General features: G+C 32.3%; 1 protein-coding gene across 3 annotated transcripts; it reads left to right on the plus strand.

The window, feature by feature from the left end:
- The first annotated feature begins 5449 nt into the window (after window positions 1–5449).
- Window positions 5450–18361, plus strand: LOC111401399 (alpha-dioxygenase 2). 3 transcript variants are annotated; one of them, XM_023029117.1, is made up of 11 exons: window positions 5450–5772; window positions 6241–6441; window positions 6633–6893; window positions 7028–7177; window positions 14196–14329; window positions 14807–15020; window positions 15813–15958; window positions 16135–16362; window positions 17208–17410; window positions 17538–17781; window positions 17969–18361. In XM_023029117.1, the coding sequence occupies exons 2-11, from the start codon at window positions 6349–6351 to the stop codon at window positions 18249–18251; spliced, it is 1956 nt and encodes a 651-aa protein (XP_022884885.1). In that variant the 5' UTR covers window positions 5450–5772; window positions 6241–6348; the 3' UTR covers window positions 18252–18361. The 3 variants fall into 3 exon arrangements, with proteins under 3 accessions (XP_022884885.1, XP_022884883.1, XP_022884884.1); XM_023029115.1 differs by having other exon boundaries at window positions 6328–6441; XM_023029116.1 differs by having other exon boundaries at window positions 6331–6441.
- The last annotated feature ends 103 nt before the right edge of the window (window positions 18362–18464 follow it).

Consider the following 18464-nt stretch of genomic DNA (forward strand, 5'->3'; position numbering starts at 1 on the left):
GCCAAAATTGATTAAAGAGATTGTCAAAGTGGACTACATCTAGACTAGAGAAGAGTGTATCATGCTAATTAATATGAACTACTGTTGTCTCAACCGAAACTCAAATCATTAAGGTAGCGATTGGTTTGCATTTTCATTTTCAAAACGATTTTTAGTTGTCCCCGAAAATGGCCCTGTTTTCCGCATTTTGAGCGTTTAGGCAATTTATAACTGAAAACGCTCAAAATGATAAAAAGTTGTTTTACGTTTTCAATTATAAATTTTAACTCGTTTTCGAAAATGCGTTTTCAAAAACGACGGACCAAACACGTTTCCGCGTTTTTGATAACAGAAAACGAAAAATGACCCGAAAACGACAAACCAACCGCACCCTAACTTTTTTTCTACTTCTATTCACATCAGCTACCAGACAGAAAATATAATACTAGCAAAATCCAATGATAAGAACAAGATGTCCCGCAAAGTAACACCAACTTGGCTAATTGAATAGTTCAAATCCGTTCGGACAGGAGACAAAAAATGAATAAATAAATAAATAAAAATAAAAAACGGTCATGTCCCCATCCCATTGCATTAATAGCTGAAGTATGTTGTGTAACACTCTCTTTCTTATTCAATTATTGTTAGATCTCTATATCTCTATTTATTTATAAAATGAACATGATAGATGGGTTGAACTTGAATAAATTGTAATTCACATCATTTAAGATGAGCAGGGGCGGATTTAATGGGAAGCTGGGAGAATTTTTTTTGGCTAATAATAGATAGAATTTTTAAATTATATATTTGATAGTTCATATTAACAACGAACATTTTTGATAGTCTAGTTGGTTAGTCCTTCTACTATTGAATTGGAGGTCTTGTGCTTGAAACTCTTCAAAAGTAATATTTTTTTTTATAATTTTTGTATTTCTACCATTTTAATCAAAACAAATGTAAGGAAAGTTATTCGAACTTGCTACATTCTTTAAATATATTGAGCACTTTACCATCATGACAACTATTGATTTTTAGCATATAGTGTAACAAATATAAAATATGTTCAATTTTACTGGTTTAATGCAAGTAGCACCGTTGTCCCTCTAGATTTTCTTTTTCTTTTTTTCCCTCTAATCAATTGATTTGAGAGTTCGGTCAATAATGATGGGTAAATTTGTAGGAAAATTGAGTTTAGTGTCATAAGGAATCTTTCAACAAAACTTATTTAATTAATAAAATGTTCCACTTTTCGTTCATAAAAAATCGATTGTGAAAAAGTGAAATCATAAAAACACATAAAATTAATATAAGCACATAAATAATTTCAATTTTGTTAATATAATAATGCTTGTTTAATTAACTTTAATCATAAATTGAATATTGGCATTTTGTTAATATATATTTCCTATTTAATTGAAAAATAAATTAGGACATTTTGCAGATTATGGAAGATTTTTTCATCCAAAATGAAAGTTTTTACCTAATTCTAGTTTTAATGGTGTATCTAGTTCTAACCCGTACAATTTTTTGAATATTATTTTTAATTAAAAATTAATAAAAAATCCCGTTATTACGGATGTTGGCTGTTGATAGTAAGCTTACAACGCTCACGATCCGCCCTAACTGAACTTGACTCCTAAATTCGCCCTTGTAGATGAGTACCACATTATCTGAGAGTTGGCTTAGTAAAGTTGTACTTCAATTGACACAAAATGTACTATCATTATTAGGCATATATAATAATAAAAAAATTATATAAAAAAGTAAATGGGAGAATTGGGACGAAAAATTGAGATATTTAAATCCCGTCCCAACCTCTTCCTGTCTTGTTCCTATATGTATGAGAGAGAGGAGCCAAACCAAATACCAAGCAAGATATCTCAACCTTGATAATTCAATATTCAAACTGGGTTCATAAAATTAAAGTGGGACCTCTATGATTTTTATCAACTTTATTGAAACCAAAACTTCCACGGCAAAGGATACGTAAAGAAAGACATGATAATGAACAAACTGCAAAATAATAAAAAGTTTTTAAAATGTCAATAATTGTACACAGTTAGAGGTTGAGGAGTCCAGCATTAAATTGGAAGTTCCAAGTCAGAAAAAAAATAGAAAAAAGAAACATCAAATATATGTCACATATGTTTTAATATAATAATCTGTACAATCTTTCATTAGTGCCTTTGGCTTTGGTAACTATGACAATGAGGTCTCCAACTATCTCTCTGTGACATTTAGATCCCCAACTGCCTATTGGTTGGACATTATTGCAATGTTATAACAAGTTTTGTACAAAGTACTTGATAAGTGATATTGTACAACAATTGTGTTCGTCGACCGTTGAAACGAAAAAGGTTGCTATGTTCTTTTTGCTGTGTGTCGCCACTCATGGAATAGTAGATAGGAGGAACATATAAGTCTTAATTTTATTGCTTTCTAATTTATTTACTTGTTTCAATTATTAGGAGTAAAGACATTGTTGTCTTTATATCGTATTGTAACATTTTTCTGGATTTTCTTGCTAAACATTCAAAAAATGTAGATGCTCTTAATTTTTTTGATGTTCAATGAGAAAAAAAATGGAGTTCGCTACCAATCTATCAATCATTTTTAAGTATTGCTTCAAGCAATGATGATTACCAAGAACTAATATTGATGGACTAAGTCTATGTCTTGCTTATATTTATAAATTATTTATAAATATTAAAGTCAATTTTAATTTACAAATTTCTAGGAATCCGACATTTTACAACCGAAGAATCACGATTGAATCCCCATTTGGGGTCAGGAGTGCTGGGAAGTACTAAATCATCCATATTAAAGTTAAATTGAAGTAATGCTTGTACTTCATAACCAAATCGATAGGTCGCGTTGTCCCATTTATCCTTTTGTTCATAAAATTCATTTCATGTTTAAAAAAATTAACGTGCATAAATCATATTCCAATAACGAATATTTTACATGCATAAAATTGGTACATAATTTTGACTTATCAAAATTAAATATGCAAAGTATAAATGATAAATTCATGAATATGAATTCAACCGAAGCAAGAGTTCTACTTTTTCTTCTTAAAACAATAATGCCCCATTGCTAATGATTTTACGGCATTCATCTTCAAGAAACAGTCCAAATTACGTAGACCAACGAATATAATGATATTTTGAACTTTATTTATATAAAAATTGATTTGAAATAAATGCTGAAATTATTTTGAAATGAATATGCATTAACATTATAATGCAATAATGAATTTGATGATGAATAAAATTTCATATATTGGAGTCTATGTAATGATCCAAAGTTGTGTTTCAAAAGACACAATTCAATGAAAGACTATCTAAGAAGACGGTTGAGAATCTACTGTCCAATTTACTATTCACCAAATTTATTATTGACCCATCATTCTGCGTGTGAGAGAAAATATCTAACAGTGTTAAAATAGTTGTTAAAGTGAAAAATTAAAATTGATTATCTGTTCATGTAAAATGATGCATCAATAATTAGTTGGAATGGAAAATAAATTAGATAGCAAAAGTTGGATCTCATCTCCTAAAACAACGACGATGAAAAAAATGTGACTTTTTACAAATGTCATGTCCAAAAAGATACAACTTTCCAGCCAAATTAACTTTCAAATACTTATTTCATAATATTCTTATTAAATTTTCAGCAATATCATGTATTTATGCGGATTATATTTGGTATTGATATTTCATTCAACGATTAACTATTTCTACTTAAAAATGCGTTAAAATTTTCAAAGGCAATTTTCTATACCAATTTCCAATAAGATATATTCGAATGATAAATCACCTTAATTATTGCCTTTCACGATAACTAGACCTCTTTTCCGACCATAGAATATAATTGGACCCATCTAAGATAGTTTACTTGGATGATGAAACATTTTTGTATATTAGTAATGATCTCCTAAGCAACGGACACCGGTGCTTAAGAGATCATTTTCATATATATTTATATGAGAAACAAATAATGCAGTTACCAAACTGCAATTTGCATGACGAATTGGACAAAACAAAGGCTATAAACAAAAAGTACATTCCCCGAAACCGTAGAACGGTATAATTCTAAACAAAAACTAAATTGAATTTTAAGCCACTAAATTGGCTGGTCAAACTCCTAAACCGATATGGTCAAGTGAAAAGATTCAATTTAATTAGAAAATTATGGAGTGCCGATTAGATGCTAAAGTGGCACTATTGCCACATTGATGGGATGTTAATTGACACCACTTGTATGGCGGTGGTTAGAAGGCATGTTCTAATGACTAGATAACATATTACGAGTAGAATCACGTGTCAGAGACGTCAATTTGAAAATGACACATGAAAATGCACATGAAGAAATTGATTTACCCGATGATGCTGGGAAATATATGGAGTGTTATTTTGCCCATTTTCGGACACGGGGCACGTACGATGCCGAATGAGTTGTTTTGGAGTTTTGGAGGGTTTTTTTAACGTATAATTAATCTATGATCCCAGAAACCAAAACTGGTTGCAACAAAAGTTCATGGGACAGACGTTGAATATCGTGGTTGCCTGATTGGACACGAATTGTCGTAACAATAACGCTCGAGTTTCCTACAACGAGAAGTTGAAGAGCCAAGAGCAGCCTATGAAATTTTACAACTAGTAGGATATTAATATTATAATTGATTTTTTCAACAAATCCCAACAGGGAGAAATTTTACACAATCACGCTGTTCATGTGAATGTCAAGTCTATGCTTACTAGGCTTAGGAGCGATTTAATTTGGATCGGTTTCGATTCCGACTTGAAATCAAAACTAAATTAATCGATTTGGATGAATTTCAATTCAAACCAATCCACTCTAATTCTTAAACCGAACTTGACCAAACCAAACAAAAACAAATCAATTTGATTCAGTACATTTCGATTAGTCGATTTGGACTTCTAGTCCGAATTAAAAAAGTTTTAAAAAAATTGTTTGAGTTTAAAAGAACTAGAATAATCAAATAATTTTATATTACAAGAACTATTGATTAACAAATAAAATAAGGTTGATAGAAATGGATCAACAGAAAATTTAATAATTTTGTTGTTTTTTTATATATTATGTAATATGACTACCTGAGTTAAAATATATATATATATATAATGAGCTTATTGAAGAAAATTTTCAGTACTATTACTTACTAGCAATATCATAAATTAGAGCGAATCGAGATATATTTATAAGATTATGGCTTATCTTTTACTATTTATTTTTCTTAAATTAAAAAAAAAAAAAAGATAAATATGTAAGTGGATTGAATTTAATCGGTTAACCAACTATTTGAAATTTCAAATCATTTTTGAACCAACAAAACATGTTTGAAAAAAAAAAATAATAATAAAAATAAAAATCAAATTAATTACCTGAGTCAAATCCAACCGAACCGATCCGAGTCAATTCAGTTTGATTGATTTGGTCGATTTTTCGATTTTCTGCTCCGACCTAATACTAACAATCTTTCCTATTTTACGGAATTTCACTCTTGCTCACTTAAAAGCAGTTAGCTTCTGAATTCTAGCAAGAAACGCATGAGCTAACCCACAATTTCATTTGGGATGCTTGAAATTGAACTTCTGAAATCAAAATTCATGAACATTCATTTAAAATGGATCGCAAAAATTTGTAATTCTATTTTACAACTCCAATTCTTTGGTATCATTAAAATTCGAGAAACATTGTTCCGTAATTTTCCTTGGAAATCAATCCGCATTAGGTCAGCTTTGGATCAGCAAAACGCCAGGTGAAATGGTGGGTATTGTTTGTTTATATGTTTTTTATTTTGGCGTTTTTATTTGATGCATCTTATGCTCGATAAAATACCTGGCTCGTATGGTTTGTATTGCGCGCGCAAGTCTCGTCACCACCTATTTTTTGAAATTGTGCATGTGTTAGGTGCTAATGGAGAAACTGAATCGTGTGTATGCATTGAAGCAAATGTTGAAGTCAAGATTTAAAAGATACTACACAGAAGTTGTAGTATACGGAATATATATTCTTTTCCAAATGTTTCTATGATTAAATTTAATAAGCATATGCTAATCATACCACTGAAGTAGCTATTATTTGGCCAATATATATATATGAATGATGTATCCTATTATATTTGCAAAAATCTCTAGGATCTTCCTACTTGTGGAACTTGATAGGACAGGATGAAATTCTTACGTGTTGATACACCAAACGTTGGGCTTCACAGCATTGACTCATTTATGGCAGGAAAGGGGACTGGTGTAAATGGACCAAACAACGTTTAAGCTCTGTATGGACCTCATTTTTCTATATCTCATCTTTGGATTCTTATAGCAGCTGCAGGCAACCGTTCGAATGGCTTTTTCTCCGTTCTCTTCTTCTTTGGTTCATCCTCAATTGCAGCATACTGTAGCTAACATGTCACTTCTCGACGCTATTATATTCTATGTTAGTGCTCTCTCTTCCTTGTACACAGGCACACACTGGAATTTGCAAAATATTTGAATGTAGACTTTTCTAATTCTAATTTATAAAGCCCCCATTCGATGGTACCAAGTGCTTTTGACATGCATGTCGGTCTGATAAAGTGTTCTTTTTCTTTTGGTTAGATTAGTGATATCTATATTTTTGTAACTCAGATAATACATTTAGTGGATAAATTCGGAGCATGGCATCGATTACCAGTGCTTTTGGGATTGGCTTACCTTGGAATGAGAAGGCACTTGCATCAACGATACAACCTGTTGCACGTTGGAGGAAGCAAAGACCAGAAATATGACACTAGAGAGTTCTCATATCGAACAGCTGATGGAACGTGCAATCATCCTCTGAATTATCTTGTAGGAAGCCAAGGTAGGTTTTTTGGTAGGAACATGCCTCCAGCAACTTCAGGTTATGGGGTAAGATTGACGCCTTGGCTTTGCTCCATTTATTTGAACATTGTTTGAAATTGCGCCAAATGTTTGTAGTTGTATTCTATTAAATATCTTTTGTAATTTGTGGTGAGTTGAGTTCTTCACATTTTGTGGTACAGTTGTTGGAACCTCACCCATCGATAATAGCCAAAAAGCTCTTGGAGAGGAGAAAATTTGTAGATTGTGGGAAGCAATTCAACATGATAGCATGTTCATGGATACAATTCATGATACATGACTGGATTGATCATATGGAGGACACTGAACAGGTACTTTATCAGCTCTTTTGCTTGGCATCGAGCTAATGCTGCTGCAAATTCATTGAGATTATGGACTAGGATAGACCATAAGTATGTGTTAGAAAATACGGATTGTGGGTCGCCCATGTGAAGTGGTTCAACTCACAAGATATTAAAAGGATTGGAGAGAGTGGTTTGAACTTGAAATTCAAACCTACAACTCCCTATAAACACCCTTAACTCTCACACAAACCTCTAAGTTTTTGTCTAACATTTTGAGAGAGAATGATGGAAAGAAAAATGGTGAAAATTCATATGGAAAATATCACCAAAATTAGAAAGGCCCTAAAATCATTATTTTGGTAGGAAAACTCACAATATAAGACACTAGATTGTGGAAAATAATCCCCTTCCATTGTGATCGGGATTGAGACCATTGGAGTGCAAGAAAATTGCAATTTCAATGTTTTAGAAACCAAGGTGATTCGACCATTTAAAAGATCTTGTATTTCTCATTTCAAGCAAGCATCTTGACTCGAAATTTATGATTATGCATGCTACGATTTTGTAACGCCCCGACCCCTGGTGGACCGGAACGCTACTTACTTTACTTAACTAACCGGTGGTTTAGTCATAGGAGAATATGTTTTAGCGGAAGTTTAATTTTTACAATGAAAATTTTAACAATAACCTTTCGAATACTTTAAATAAAACACTGAATAAAAAAAGGAATGTAATTTATTTGAAGAAAATACAACTTGTTCTCGCATTCAACGTTATTCAAATACTTTAAATAAATAACATTGAAAACGTTCACAAAAATTTCATCGGGTTTTCCATGGGCTCGTTGCACCACTCTCCATCTTTTCCATCATCCAAGTCCAAGGTAGAATCATATCAATCTGTAGAGAAGGGGTTAAACCCGTGAGTAAAAAAAATTCAATAGATATCGTTGGTGCATTCGTGATCAAGCTATACATTTCAAAGCTGTAACTTTAGAAACCTTTTCATAGTAGATTTTTGGTAGAATCTCAAACACATAGAGTCATGACTTAACACGACGCCTCGACCGGAAGTACATGCCGTACCCGGAGGTACCATTAGACATGGAGGTGTATGCCGTACCGGAGGTACTATTAGACATACAAATATTAACATAAATCTTCATTTGCTAGAAACTTATAACTTAACACGAATTAATACTTTGCACCTCTACCTACCTTGATTGATGCTTTGAACCTTGTTGAAAAATGCACTCCTTTGATGTTTCAGAAAAAACACTCCGTTGAGAATTGATGCTTGGAAAACACTTCTTGATAGCACCAAAACTTCTAGGAAAAAACTAATTTTCCTCCCTCTCATTTCTCTTTTTTCTAGATTTGAAAACTCTCTCTTTCATGGTTAGAAGCTTTTGTCTTGGTGTGAAAAATATGTATGCATTGGAGCCTATTTATAGGTGAAAATCTCACAACTTAAGGGCAAGTGAAGGGCCTAATATCATTAATACGGGTGCCATTTATGTGGGAGTTATAGGTTTAAGAAGGTGCTAGAAAATCGTGTAAGAATTTGACTTTTCATATTCCACGTACTTCGGTTGATAGCCTTTAGTATTTCTATCATAACTTCTTCTCCCGATATCCGATTGAGGTAATTCAAAGTGCGTTGGAAAGCTAACTCAAAGAGCTACAACTTTTCTCTATATATCATTTTCCAAATTGAATGTTTTCTATGTCGTAAATGGGTCTCAAATGAGACTAAAAATCTGAAGTATACTTTAGCCATCCAATATTCATATCTTAGTGCCACTAAGGTGTTTAAAATTATTTGGAATTTTACAGATTTATTGCATGGGTATCAGAGCCATAAAAGTTGTTTCACTTACATACTGTCTTACTGTAAATGGAATTATTATGTTGAAAAATATATATATGTCTTTTTTGTTGAAACTTGAAGTATTGTTAATGGCATGTCATGAAATATGCAACATAAATTCATGAATTTTTTTACAGCATATTCCTTATATGATGTAGATCATATATGCAAAATTTCGCATTTTTTGGTTTTATAATTTTGGAGAAAAACAAAACCCTAGATAAAATTATAGAAACTTTAAATATTTACTGCTAATGGTCATTCATCTTCATGCAATAAAATCAGTATGGTTAAAAGGTCTTCTCATAAGCTTTCTAACCATTTAAAGAACTAAAATTTTGGTCTCAAAATGTAGAAGTTATGAGGTTATAAAGTTTGGATGAAAATCTGTTTCTTTTTTTTCTTTTTTCTTTTTTCTTTTTTTTTTTGTGTGAAAATTTGTAAAATCCGAAACCTCATCTCATGATAACTTCTTCTACACTTCATTTCATACTTTCCATTTGGTATGGTTGGATAGATCTACTCTTGACCTTTCCAATGATATAAAGATCATTAATTTTGGCCATGAAATAAAGAAGTTATGCCTTCTCGAAATTTGGATGAAAATCTTTTCTTTTTTCTTTCTTTTTTTTTTTTTTGTGAAAATCGATAAAATTTGAAATTTTATTACATGATAACTTCTTTTATATTGCATTTCATGCTTTTCATTTGATATGGTTGGATAGATCTTCTCGAGACCTTTTCAACAATATAAAGATCATTAATTTTGGCCTTAAAATGAAGAAGACTTCTCAAAGTTTGGTAAAAAATGTGAAAATTTTCATAATTTGTTGTTATTTTCATTATCGGATAGATCTATTGATGTCCCAAACACGGCCTTGAAATGAAGAAGACTTCTCAAAGTGGTGTTTATAATGGTTCTGAATATTTGTGCAATGATTTGAAGTTTTGAGTTGAGAAAACCATTCAAAACTGTAATAGTTAAACTTTCATAGAGTAAACCCTTTTGAATTTCTTTACGGGCTATGATTAAGAGAGATAGAGATGAAACTTCATTTTTTTGTTAAATCCATTGATGAATTTATGCATTTCAGTTGTACCTCTGATTTTCTTAAGTTGAAGATATTGTGTTTACTAAAGACTATTTTAAAGTGGAATAGAAAATCAGATAATGGAAGTGAAGACTTGAAAAGTGTTTGAGAGCGTGAATCTCTATCACGAGAGTTCAGTGATCTATTTAATGAAAGAGAAATTCTTATTGGATTAACTATTCCTTAATCACCAGTAATTATATGGTCTATTGGTTTGAAGGATTGGATTATTACTGAATGTGATGAGGCTTGAGATAATACAGTCCAATTTACCTGTTTGGTTAACTACAACCTATCACTTAATGTAGTTCTCTCAATGTTGGTACTTTCAATACATATAAGCTTTGGACATGTAGATAACCAAATATGGATTATCCTAGACTCACAATCGACTATATATGTTCTTAATAATAAGTTTGGGAACATGAGCCTATTAAGAATGAAATGTATCTCAGAGATACACATAACAGTAAAAAAAGTATACTTAAGTGAGATTTTGAATGGATTTTGGGTTACAAGTTGTGATATTTGACATTTTTTTCAGTGAGGAAGAAAAATTTGGAGAATAATATTGATATTGATATTATGTATACTGGTAAATTATTAATTTTGAATACATGAGTTGTTTTAAGCTTCTAATTCAAGTGGGAGTAATATGTCTTCAAATGGAAGCAATCTATTTTCAATAATTCAATCCCTTACCTATATGAGTATAAAGAGGAATATTGATAACATTGATGGAAGTATATATATGGAGTATAGAATTTCAACCTAATCTGAGATATGGTGAAAGTTTTATTTGGACATTATGTTTGTTGAGAACATTCAGCTTCTTGAAAACAAAGTGGAAAACTAATGAGTTTTTGACAAATAAAGCTCATCTTATTTTTGAAAAAAAGGTATACTCAATATGAGTGTATTGAGTTAGATATTTTTTTCATAACAATGGGATTCATTCTATACCTTGATGCTAGCCATGATAGTATGTCTAAATTTGAAGTTATACCAAATAGACCTAGGGACTGTATTTTTTATTCTCAATTGAAAAATGATTAAAGAGATCAACATGAATCAACCAGTAAATTTCATATTAAAGGCCTTTTTAGTATTGTGGTAGCTTTATAATTGCACTCATGACGTAATACAGTCATCTTGACACTCGTACTTGAGTTTTTAACAGGATTTAAATCTTGTACAAAAATTTCATCATATGGATGAAAATTACTTCATTTATGTAAAAGTCTGATGGTAAGTTGTAATTCTAATTTTGATATTGATGACATTAGATTAGCTAAGCATGATAACGAGTGTATAGATACCATTTTTGAAATGGTTGTCCTTGATCTTTGAGACGAAGGACATGTGTTTAACAAATTGTACACTTTACATTAAAAAGATTATTCTACTCTTCTTACTCTATCACAAGATTTGTATGCTATAAAGACTCTAAAATATTTTTAACTAGGGTGCTACACCATTAATGTCTAAATCGGAAGGTGACCGTATAAGTCTTTATATATGTTCAAAGACTCCAAAAGTGCACAAAAAAAATCCAGAGAACCATATCTAGTACAATTAGAAGTTAGAAGTATGCTATGATATATGCTTGTCATAACATTTATCATGCCATGGATTTAGTCAACAAGTATCAATGTTATACTTAGAAAGGATATTATGATATCTAAATGGTGTTGCCGTCAGTTATTCAATTTTGTCATTGAACAAATAAGTTGTGATTGGAATAGATATACAAATGTCGACTAATGATGAGAGTTAATCAAGCACAAATAGTTATTAGACTTATGCAATCTTGATCTATAGAGTAGCAAGAAGCATATCTTGTATTATATATTTTGGCAGCTAAAGAAATTGTTTGTTATAGATATATTGGGCATCTAATAATACTAGTTGAAGATACAAGATCCATGATGGTAAAACAATTATCTTATGTATTAAGGATCTTGAGTATCAAGATGAACTAAACACTTGAAGGTATTTTCATGAGGTACATTAACAAAGAAGTGTCTTTGCGATATATCTACGTAAATGATGTTATGTAATCATGATACTTTGAAGATGTCTAGAGATATACTTGTTGGTAATATCGAATATCTAGAATTGTGTAGAATATGATACTCCATGTATCGGAAAACTTTTGATTAAGTTTTGCATCCCATAGATGAACAAGTTTGACTTCATGTGTAATCTAATATTGAGATTACGAGATAATGATTTGTATGCACATATAAAATATGTCGAACAGGTTGAGATTAGTTCACTCACATGGACCTCAGACGCTTTGGGGTGTGCTGAGATGAGATAAAGTGATCATGTTGTGTACATGATTCAGTCGCTTTAATGAGATAACAAGATGAGATTACAATAAGTAATCTAAAAGAATTTTGCTATCCATTAAACCTGTTTAGTAAGCAGATTGAGTTCTCGATTTGAGATTGCCTAGAGGAATGAACATAAGAAGAACTCAAGTTAGGTATCGGGAAATACCTAAACTAAGATTTGTACAATGTTATTTGTTTGTAAAGAATATGACATACACCCTAAGAAAGGAAAAAAATATCATAGCACGTGTGCTTTACGACCAATAGTAAATAAGCAAATGAATCCTTGCTTCCTCATTGTGTGAGACCTTGAGGTTTATATAACCTCATATATGCATTTATGACTTTTGACTGTTTCTTGAGATTTTATTTTAGTGTTGCTACTTTAGCATGTTATCAATAATTATGATTAATTTGGTTTGATGGGACATGTCTAGGAAAGCAGTTGATTTAAAGTCGAAGGATTCAAGTAGGAAAGGAAAACTATTTTGACCAACATTTATTTTTGTATTCACCAGCCAGACAATTATATTTAACCATTTAGGGAATAGAACGCAGTTGTGAATACAATAATATGATGTGTGGTTTAAGTATCTTCCATAAATACTCAAGGGATCGGAAATACTGTAATTAATGTTGGAAAATGAGTTTGGAGTATAGCGAGATATGATGTTCCTCTAGTAGAGCTATTATATATCCCTGATAAGTTTATAGTACCAGAGCTCTAATATTACTTGTTGGTTTCACGATCTATTTGTCGTATAAATTTTTGTGAGATAGATTTTGAAAATGATCTAAGTTGCGAGTCACTTGTGATTCGAGCCAACCCCATTATTTGCGAGTGGGAGATGTTAGAAAATACGATTCGTGGGTCGCCAATGTAAGGTGATCCAACCCACAAGATATTAAAGTTCTGTTTGAGTCGCATTCTTTCAAAATATATATTTCTTAACAGTGATTTGACATCATTTCAACCACATATTTTTCAATAAAATAATATTACACTCAAATCCAAAACTTTTTCTCATTTTTTAACCACACATTCTCCATTAATCTACTATTTCAAATACATTCTTCCAAAATAATGTGGCTCAAACACACTAAAAAGGTTGGGATGAGTGGTTTAAACTTGAAATTCAAACCTATAACTCCCTATAACCACCCTTAACTCTCATACAACCTCCAAGTTTTTGTCTAACATTTTGAGAGAGAATGATGGAAAGACAAATTGTGAAAATTCATATGGAAAATATCACCAAAATTAGAAATATTATAAAATCACTATTTTCGTAGGAAAAGTCACAAAATATGGCACTTAGATTGTGGATAATAATCTCATTCCATTATAATCAGGTTTGGGACCATTGGAGTGCAAGAAAATTGCAGATTTCAAAGTTTTGGAAAGGAAGGTGATTCAACCATTTAAAAGATCTTGGAATTCATCATTTTAACTTTTTTAAGTAAGCATCTTGACCTGGAGTTTATGATTATGAATGCTGCGATTTATTACAGTACGGTTGGTCTGTGGGAAGGTCTCGAAAGTATGAAAACCCTAAGCTACCCTGAGTGTTTTCACCTGGAAACCTTAATTCTTATTCCTGATATATGTGCATTTTTTTTTTTTTTTTTTGAAGAAATGTTCTCTAAATGATTGAAAGTTTGGATAGCTCTTATAATTGGGTTAGATTTGATTCATTAACTTGATATCTGAGCACATTTGATTCATCTTCTGTAATCTAATGCCAGGTAGAGATTAGAGCTCCCGATGAAGTTGCAGAAGGGTGTCCACTGAAGTCTTTCAGGTTCTATAAGAACAAAAAAGTTCAAACTGGTTCGCCTAAGCCAGAGATTGGGTTTCTGAATTCAAGGACTCCATGGTGGTGAGTGCTTGTAACAATAGCTTTCAACAAAACTGAGGTATACAGCAGAACAAATATTAATGGTAAAGAAACTAGATAATTTTGAGTTATGCAACAGGTGCCACTTTAATAGAAAATGCAGTGTCCTATGAATCCTAGATGATATTGGAAAATGACAAGCAAAGTCGAACTTAAAGCAACTTTTTCACCCTTCCAAGAGAACTTCATTTTTGAGTTATACCTGTTACCGTTATTGTATTCCTGGATAACCAATAGAGCTGCTTAAAGGTCAGAAAAAGAAAAAAGATTAATTTTTTATCAGAGATTCAGAAGAGTTACTGTTGGAAGCTTGTTTTATGTTGTTTTTAATATTATATATTCTGAATTGTGAAAGAAATAAGCTTCAGAAATTTATAAGTGAAAACAATTAAAGATATAGTGTACCCAAACATATGTTCACTTCAGTATTTCCTACTTACGTATCTCTGACTTGATCAGGGACGGGAGTGTTATTTATGGAAACAACAACGATGGCATGATTAAAGTGAGAACATTTAAAGATGGGAAGCTAAAAATTTCAGGGGATGGACTTCTTGAACATGATGAGAAGGGCATTCCAATCTCCGGAGATGTTCGAAACTGTTGGGCAGGCTTCTCCCTTTTGCAGGCCTTGTTTGTTAAAGAGCATAACGTTGTTTGTGATATGCTCAAAGTAAGTTCTAACTTTCTTGTTGGTAGAACATTAAGCTTGTGTGTGTGTGTGTGTGTGTGAGAGAGAGAGAGAGAGAGAGAGAGAGAGAGAGCTGTTACAAATTAGTAGGGAAACAAATTTAGCTAAATATTAAAGAACTATATTACTGAGCACTTACTACATGGTGATAAATATCCATGAGTATTCTAGAAGTGCTCTCTGGATCTACTGAGAAAGCTCGACACCATATATTTTCTGTCTGTTTATGTTATTCTTATATATTTCTCTCACATTGAATTTGAGATTAGAGTCTCTCCATTTTTAAGTATCTAAATTTGCATAATGTTTTGAGAATGACATTAAATGAAGAGATACATAAGCCATTGGAAAGGAAAAAGATGTGTGTAAAAATCTGAAAAGTTCATGTTTTAGGAATTAGTGAATTTTTTTATGTATACGCCAAATTATTTGGATTCCTCGAATCTGTAACTGATCCTCACGTCTTCATGAAATGGCTGTATAACTAATTCTATGTCCTTGTTCTTACGAGCATAATTTCTTTCTTTCTTTAACAGGGTCCATTTATCATCTAATGATGTAGCCCAGTGTATTTAACAATTTTGTCCTATAAAGATCTTCATCTTGTTTATAAGGAAACTCCTAAATGATGATCTACAGAAAGGTTGACAAGAAAAGGCCTGTATAACCATTAGAGAAAACTTTCTCATGTACTTTTGAAGAAGATATCTTCAAGAAACTATAGATTATTCCTTTTGATTGATGCTGTTGGGGTAACTTCTAAATATACTCCAGGAACATTGCCCCGACCTTGATGATGAGAAGCTCTACCGACATGCAAGATTGGTGACTTCAGCTGTTATTGCTAAAATACATACAATTGATTGGACAGTTGAACTCCTCAAGACTGATACTCTGTTGGCAGGAATGAGGATAAACTGGTAATACAGTTCAATGCATGCATTAGTTTTAGCACCGGATCTGGTCCCGAGCACACATAAATTATCTATAAGCTATCAGTAACATCATGTCTTAGCATCGAATCAGAAAATTTCAGAGCTTATGTATTAAGTTCGATCTTCTTTGAAACACAATTAACAAATAAAATTTTCTGCAGGTATGGGTTTTTCGGGAAGAAAATCAAGGACTTAATTGGGCATAAGTTTGGACCAGTTTGTAGTGGACTAGTTGGTCTAAGAAGGCCTAGAGATCATGGAATTCCTTACTCATTGACTGAAGAATTTGTTGGTGTATATAGAATGCACTCACTTCTACCGGACAAAGTCATCCTCTTGGACATAAAATCAGCAACATCAGAGAACAGAAGTACACCAGTTCAGGAAGAGTATGATTCTCTCTTAATTGTCTATACAACTGTCGTATAATACTTTGAGCTGGTGTATAAATATTTTGTTTAAAATATTCTTTCACACATAGGAAAATGTTAATCTGCAACGGCTATATATTTGTCAGTGATGGCAAAACATAAACTGAACAAATTGGGAAATTTTAGTAGTTGGCTATGCATGGAGAAATAAAGAGGACAAACACAAAAAATAACTGGTGACATCAGTTATTGGTAGTGATTTCCCATTATCTACCAGTTGGTAAATGATGTGGTGATGCTAGAAAGAGCTCGTAGAAAGAGATTTTTAAGCAGGCGAAAAATTTATATGCAGGCAAAAGAAGTCTTTACTTATGGGGGATGATAGTTGCTTACTAGTCATGTAGAGTAAATTATTATCAAGATGATAGTAGAAAAGATTTGTTATGCCAAAGGTCATGGTGTTTATGTGAGTGTACATAGGATCATTGGGTTACATATGCTTTTGCAGTGATTTTGTAAACAAAATAACTGTTTACACTTTATCATAACTTCATCTTAAACTGAAATACAACTTCAACCTTTATACTTCTTTGAACAGACTTGAAAGTATCATCTTCGCACCTCCGGATTTTGGGTAGACAGTAAATTTCAAATTAACAATAACAACATAAACCTCAAACCTAATAGCTTAAGTTCGATTATTTCTAAAGCTGCTTCTGCTGAAAGGTCTAATGAAACTAATTCTTTACAGCAAGCTTAATCATATTAATTTTGATCACCTCTTCATATATGAACCTATTCTGAATGAAATAAATACTAATTTAGAATGCTTGCATAATTTCTAACATGGAGGGTTTGATCAGGGTGCCTATGTGGGAAATGATTGGGAAACAAGGAGAGAGACGATTGGCCAAAATTGGAATGGAGCAGATGCTCATATCAATGGGCCATCAGTCATGTGGGGCCGTCACATTATGGAATTATCCATCATGGATGAGAAACCTTGTAGCTCATGATGCTGATGGAGAAGATAGACCTGATCGAGTTGACATGGCTGCCTTAGAAAGTATGCTTAGTAGCTCTAATAAATCTTTCAATTACTTGCAGTGTCAATCTGTTTACTACATATAATGTGCCAGTATATTTCCTTCGCTTCTAATGGAGAAGTAAAAGTTCATTTGATGTTTGATTAGTTTATAGAGATAGAGAAAGGAACGTTGCACGGTACAATGAGTTCAGAAGGAATATGCTGATGATTCCAATTAGCACGTGGGAAGATTTGACTGATGATGAAGAAGTAATTGAAGCGTTACACGAAATCTATGGAGATGATGTTGAGAAGCTGGATCTCCAGGTGGGTTTACATGCAGAGAAGAAAATTAAAGGCTTTGCCATCAGTGAAACAGCTTTCTCTATATTTCTACTTATTGCATCAAGGTAAGCTTAAAAATGCAGTCTTAATATATGATGCCTATTACATGTTAAGCAGGATTATTCCATACGAAATTGGTTTATTGAATATTCTGATTTTTGGATTCAATACTAACCAACATTCAAAATCCAGTTCAGTGTGGATTTTAACAATATCTGTTCATCTTCCTTACAATACAATATGATGTACCAGGAGGCTGGAGGCTGATCGCTTCTTCACAACAAATTTTAACTCGAGCACCTACACAGATAAAGGCTTAGAATGGGTTAACAAGACAGAAACACTGAAAGATGTCATTGATCGACACTTTCCCAAAATGACAGGAAAATGGATGAGATGCTCGAGCGCATTCTCCTTGTGGAGTTCGGATCCAACCCCAAGAAACTGTATACCTCTATATCTGAGACCAGCATCAGCATGTTATGTCCTTGTGAGCATTTTGGCATGTTTTTTCCTCATTAGCTGTTTCCAGTAAAAGCTTCCTCTGTAAATTTATCCATGTGTAAGACGATGTCTTAAATACTGTGGCAAGAGTTTTATGAGCCAATGTGTCTATAAATAATCAAGTCACTTTTCATCTACACATTATGAGGAGTCCATAACTACTATTCACTTATTTATCACTCATTTCTATCTACTTACGGTAAAACCTTGATAAAGAAATGTTTGATAAATTAATAACCTCATT

Source organism: Olea europaea, chromosome 10 (assembly GCF_002742605.1).
Source record: "Olea europaea var. sylvestris chromosome 10, O_europaea_v1, whole genome shotgun sequence".
Taxonomy (NCBI): domain Eukaryota; kingdom Viridiplantae; phylum Streptophyta; class Magnoliopsida; order Lamiales; family Oleaceae; genus Olea; species Olea europaea.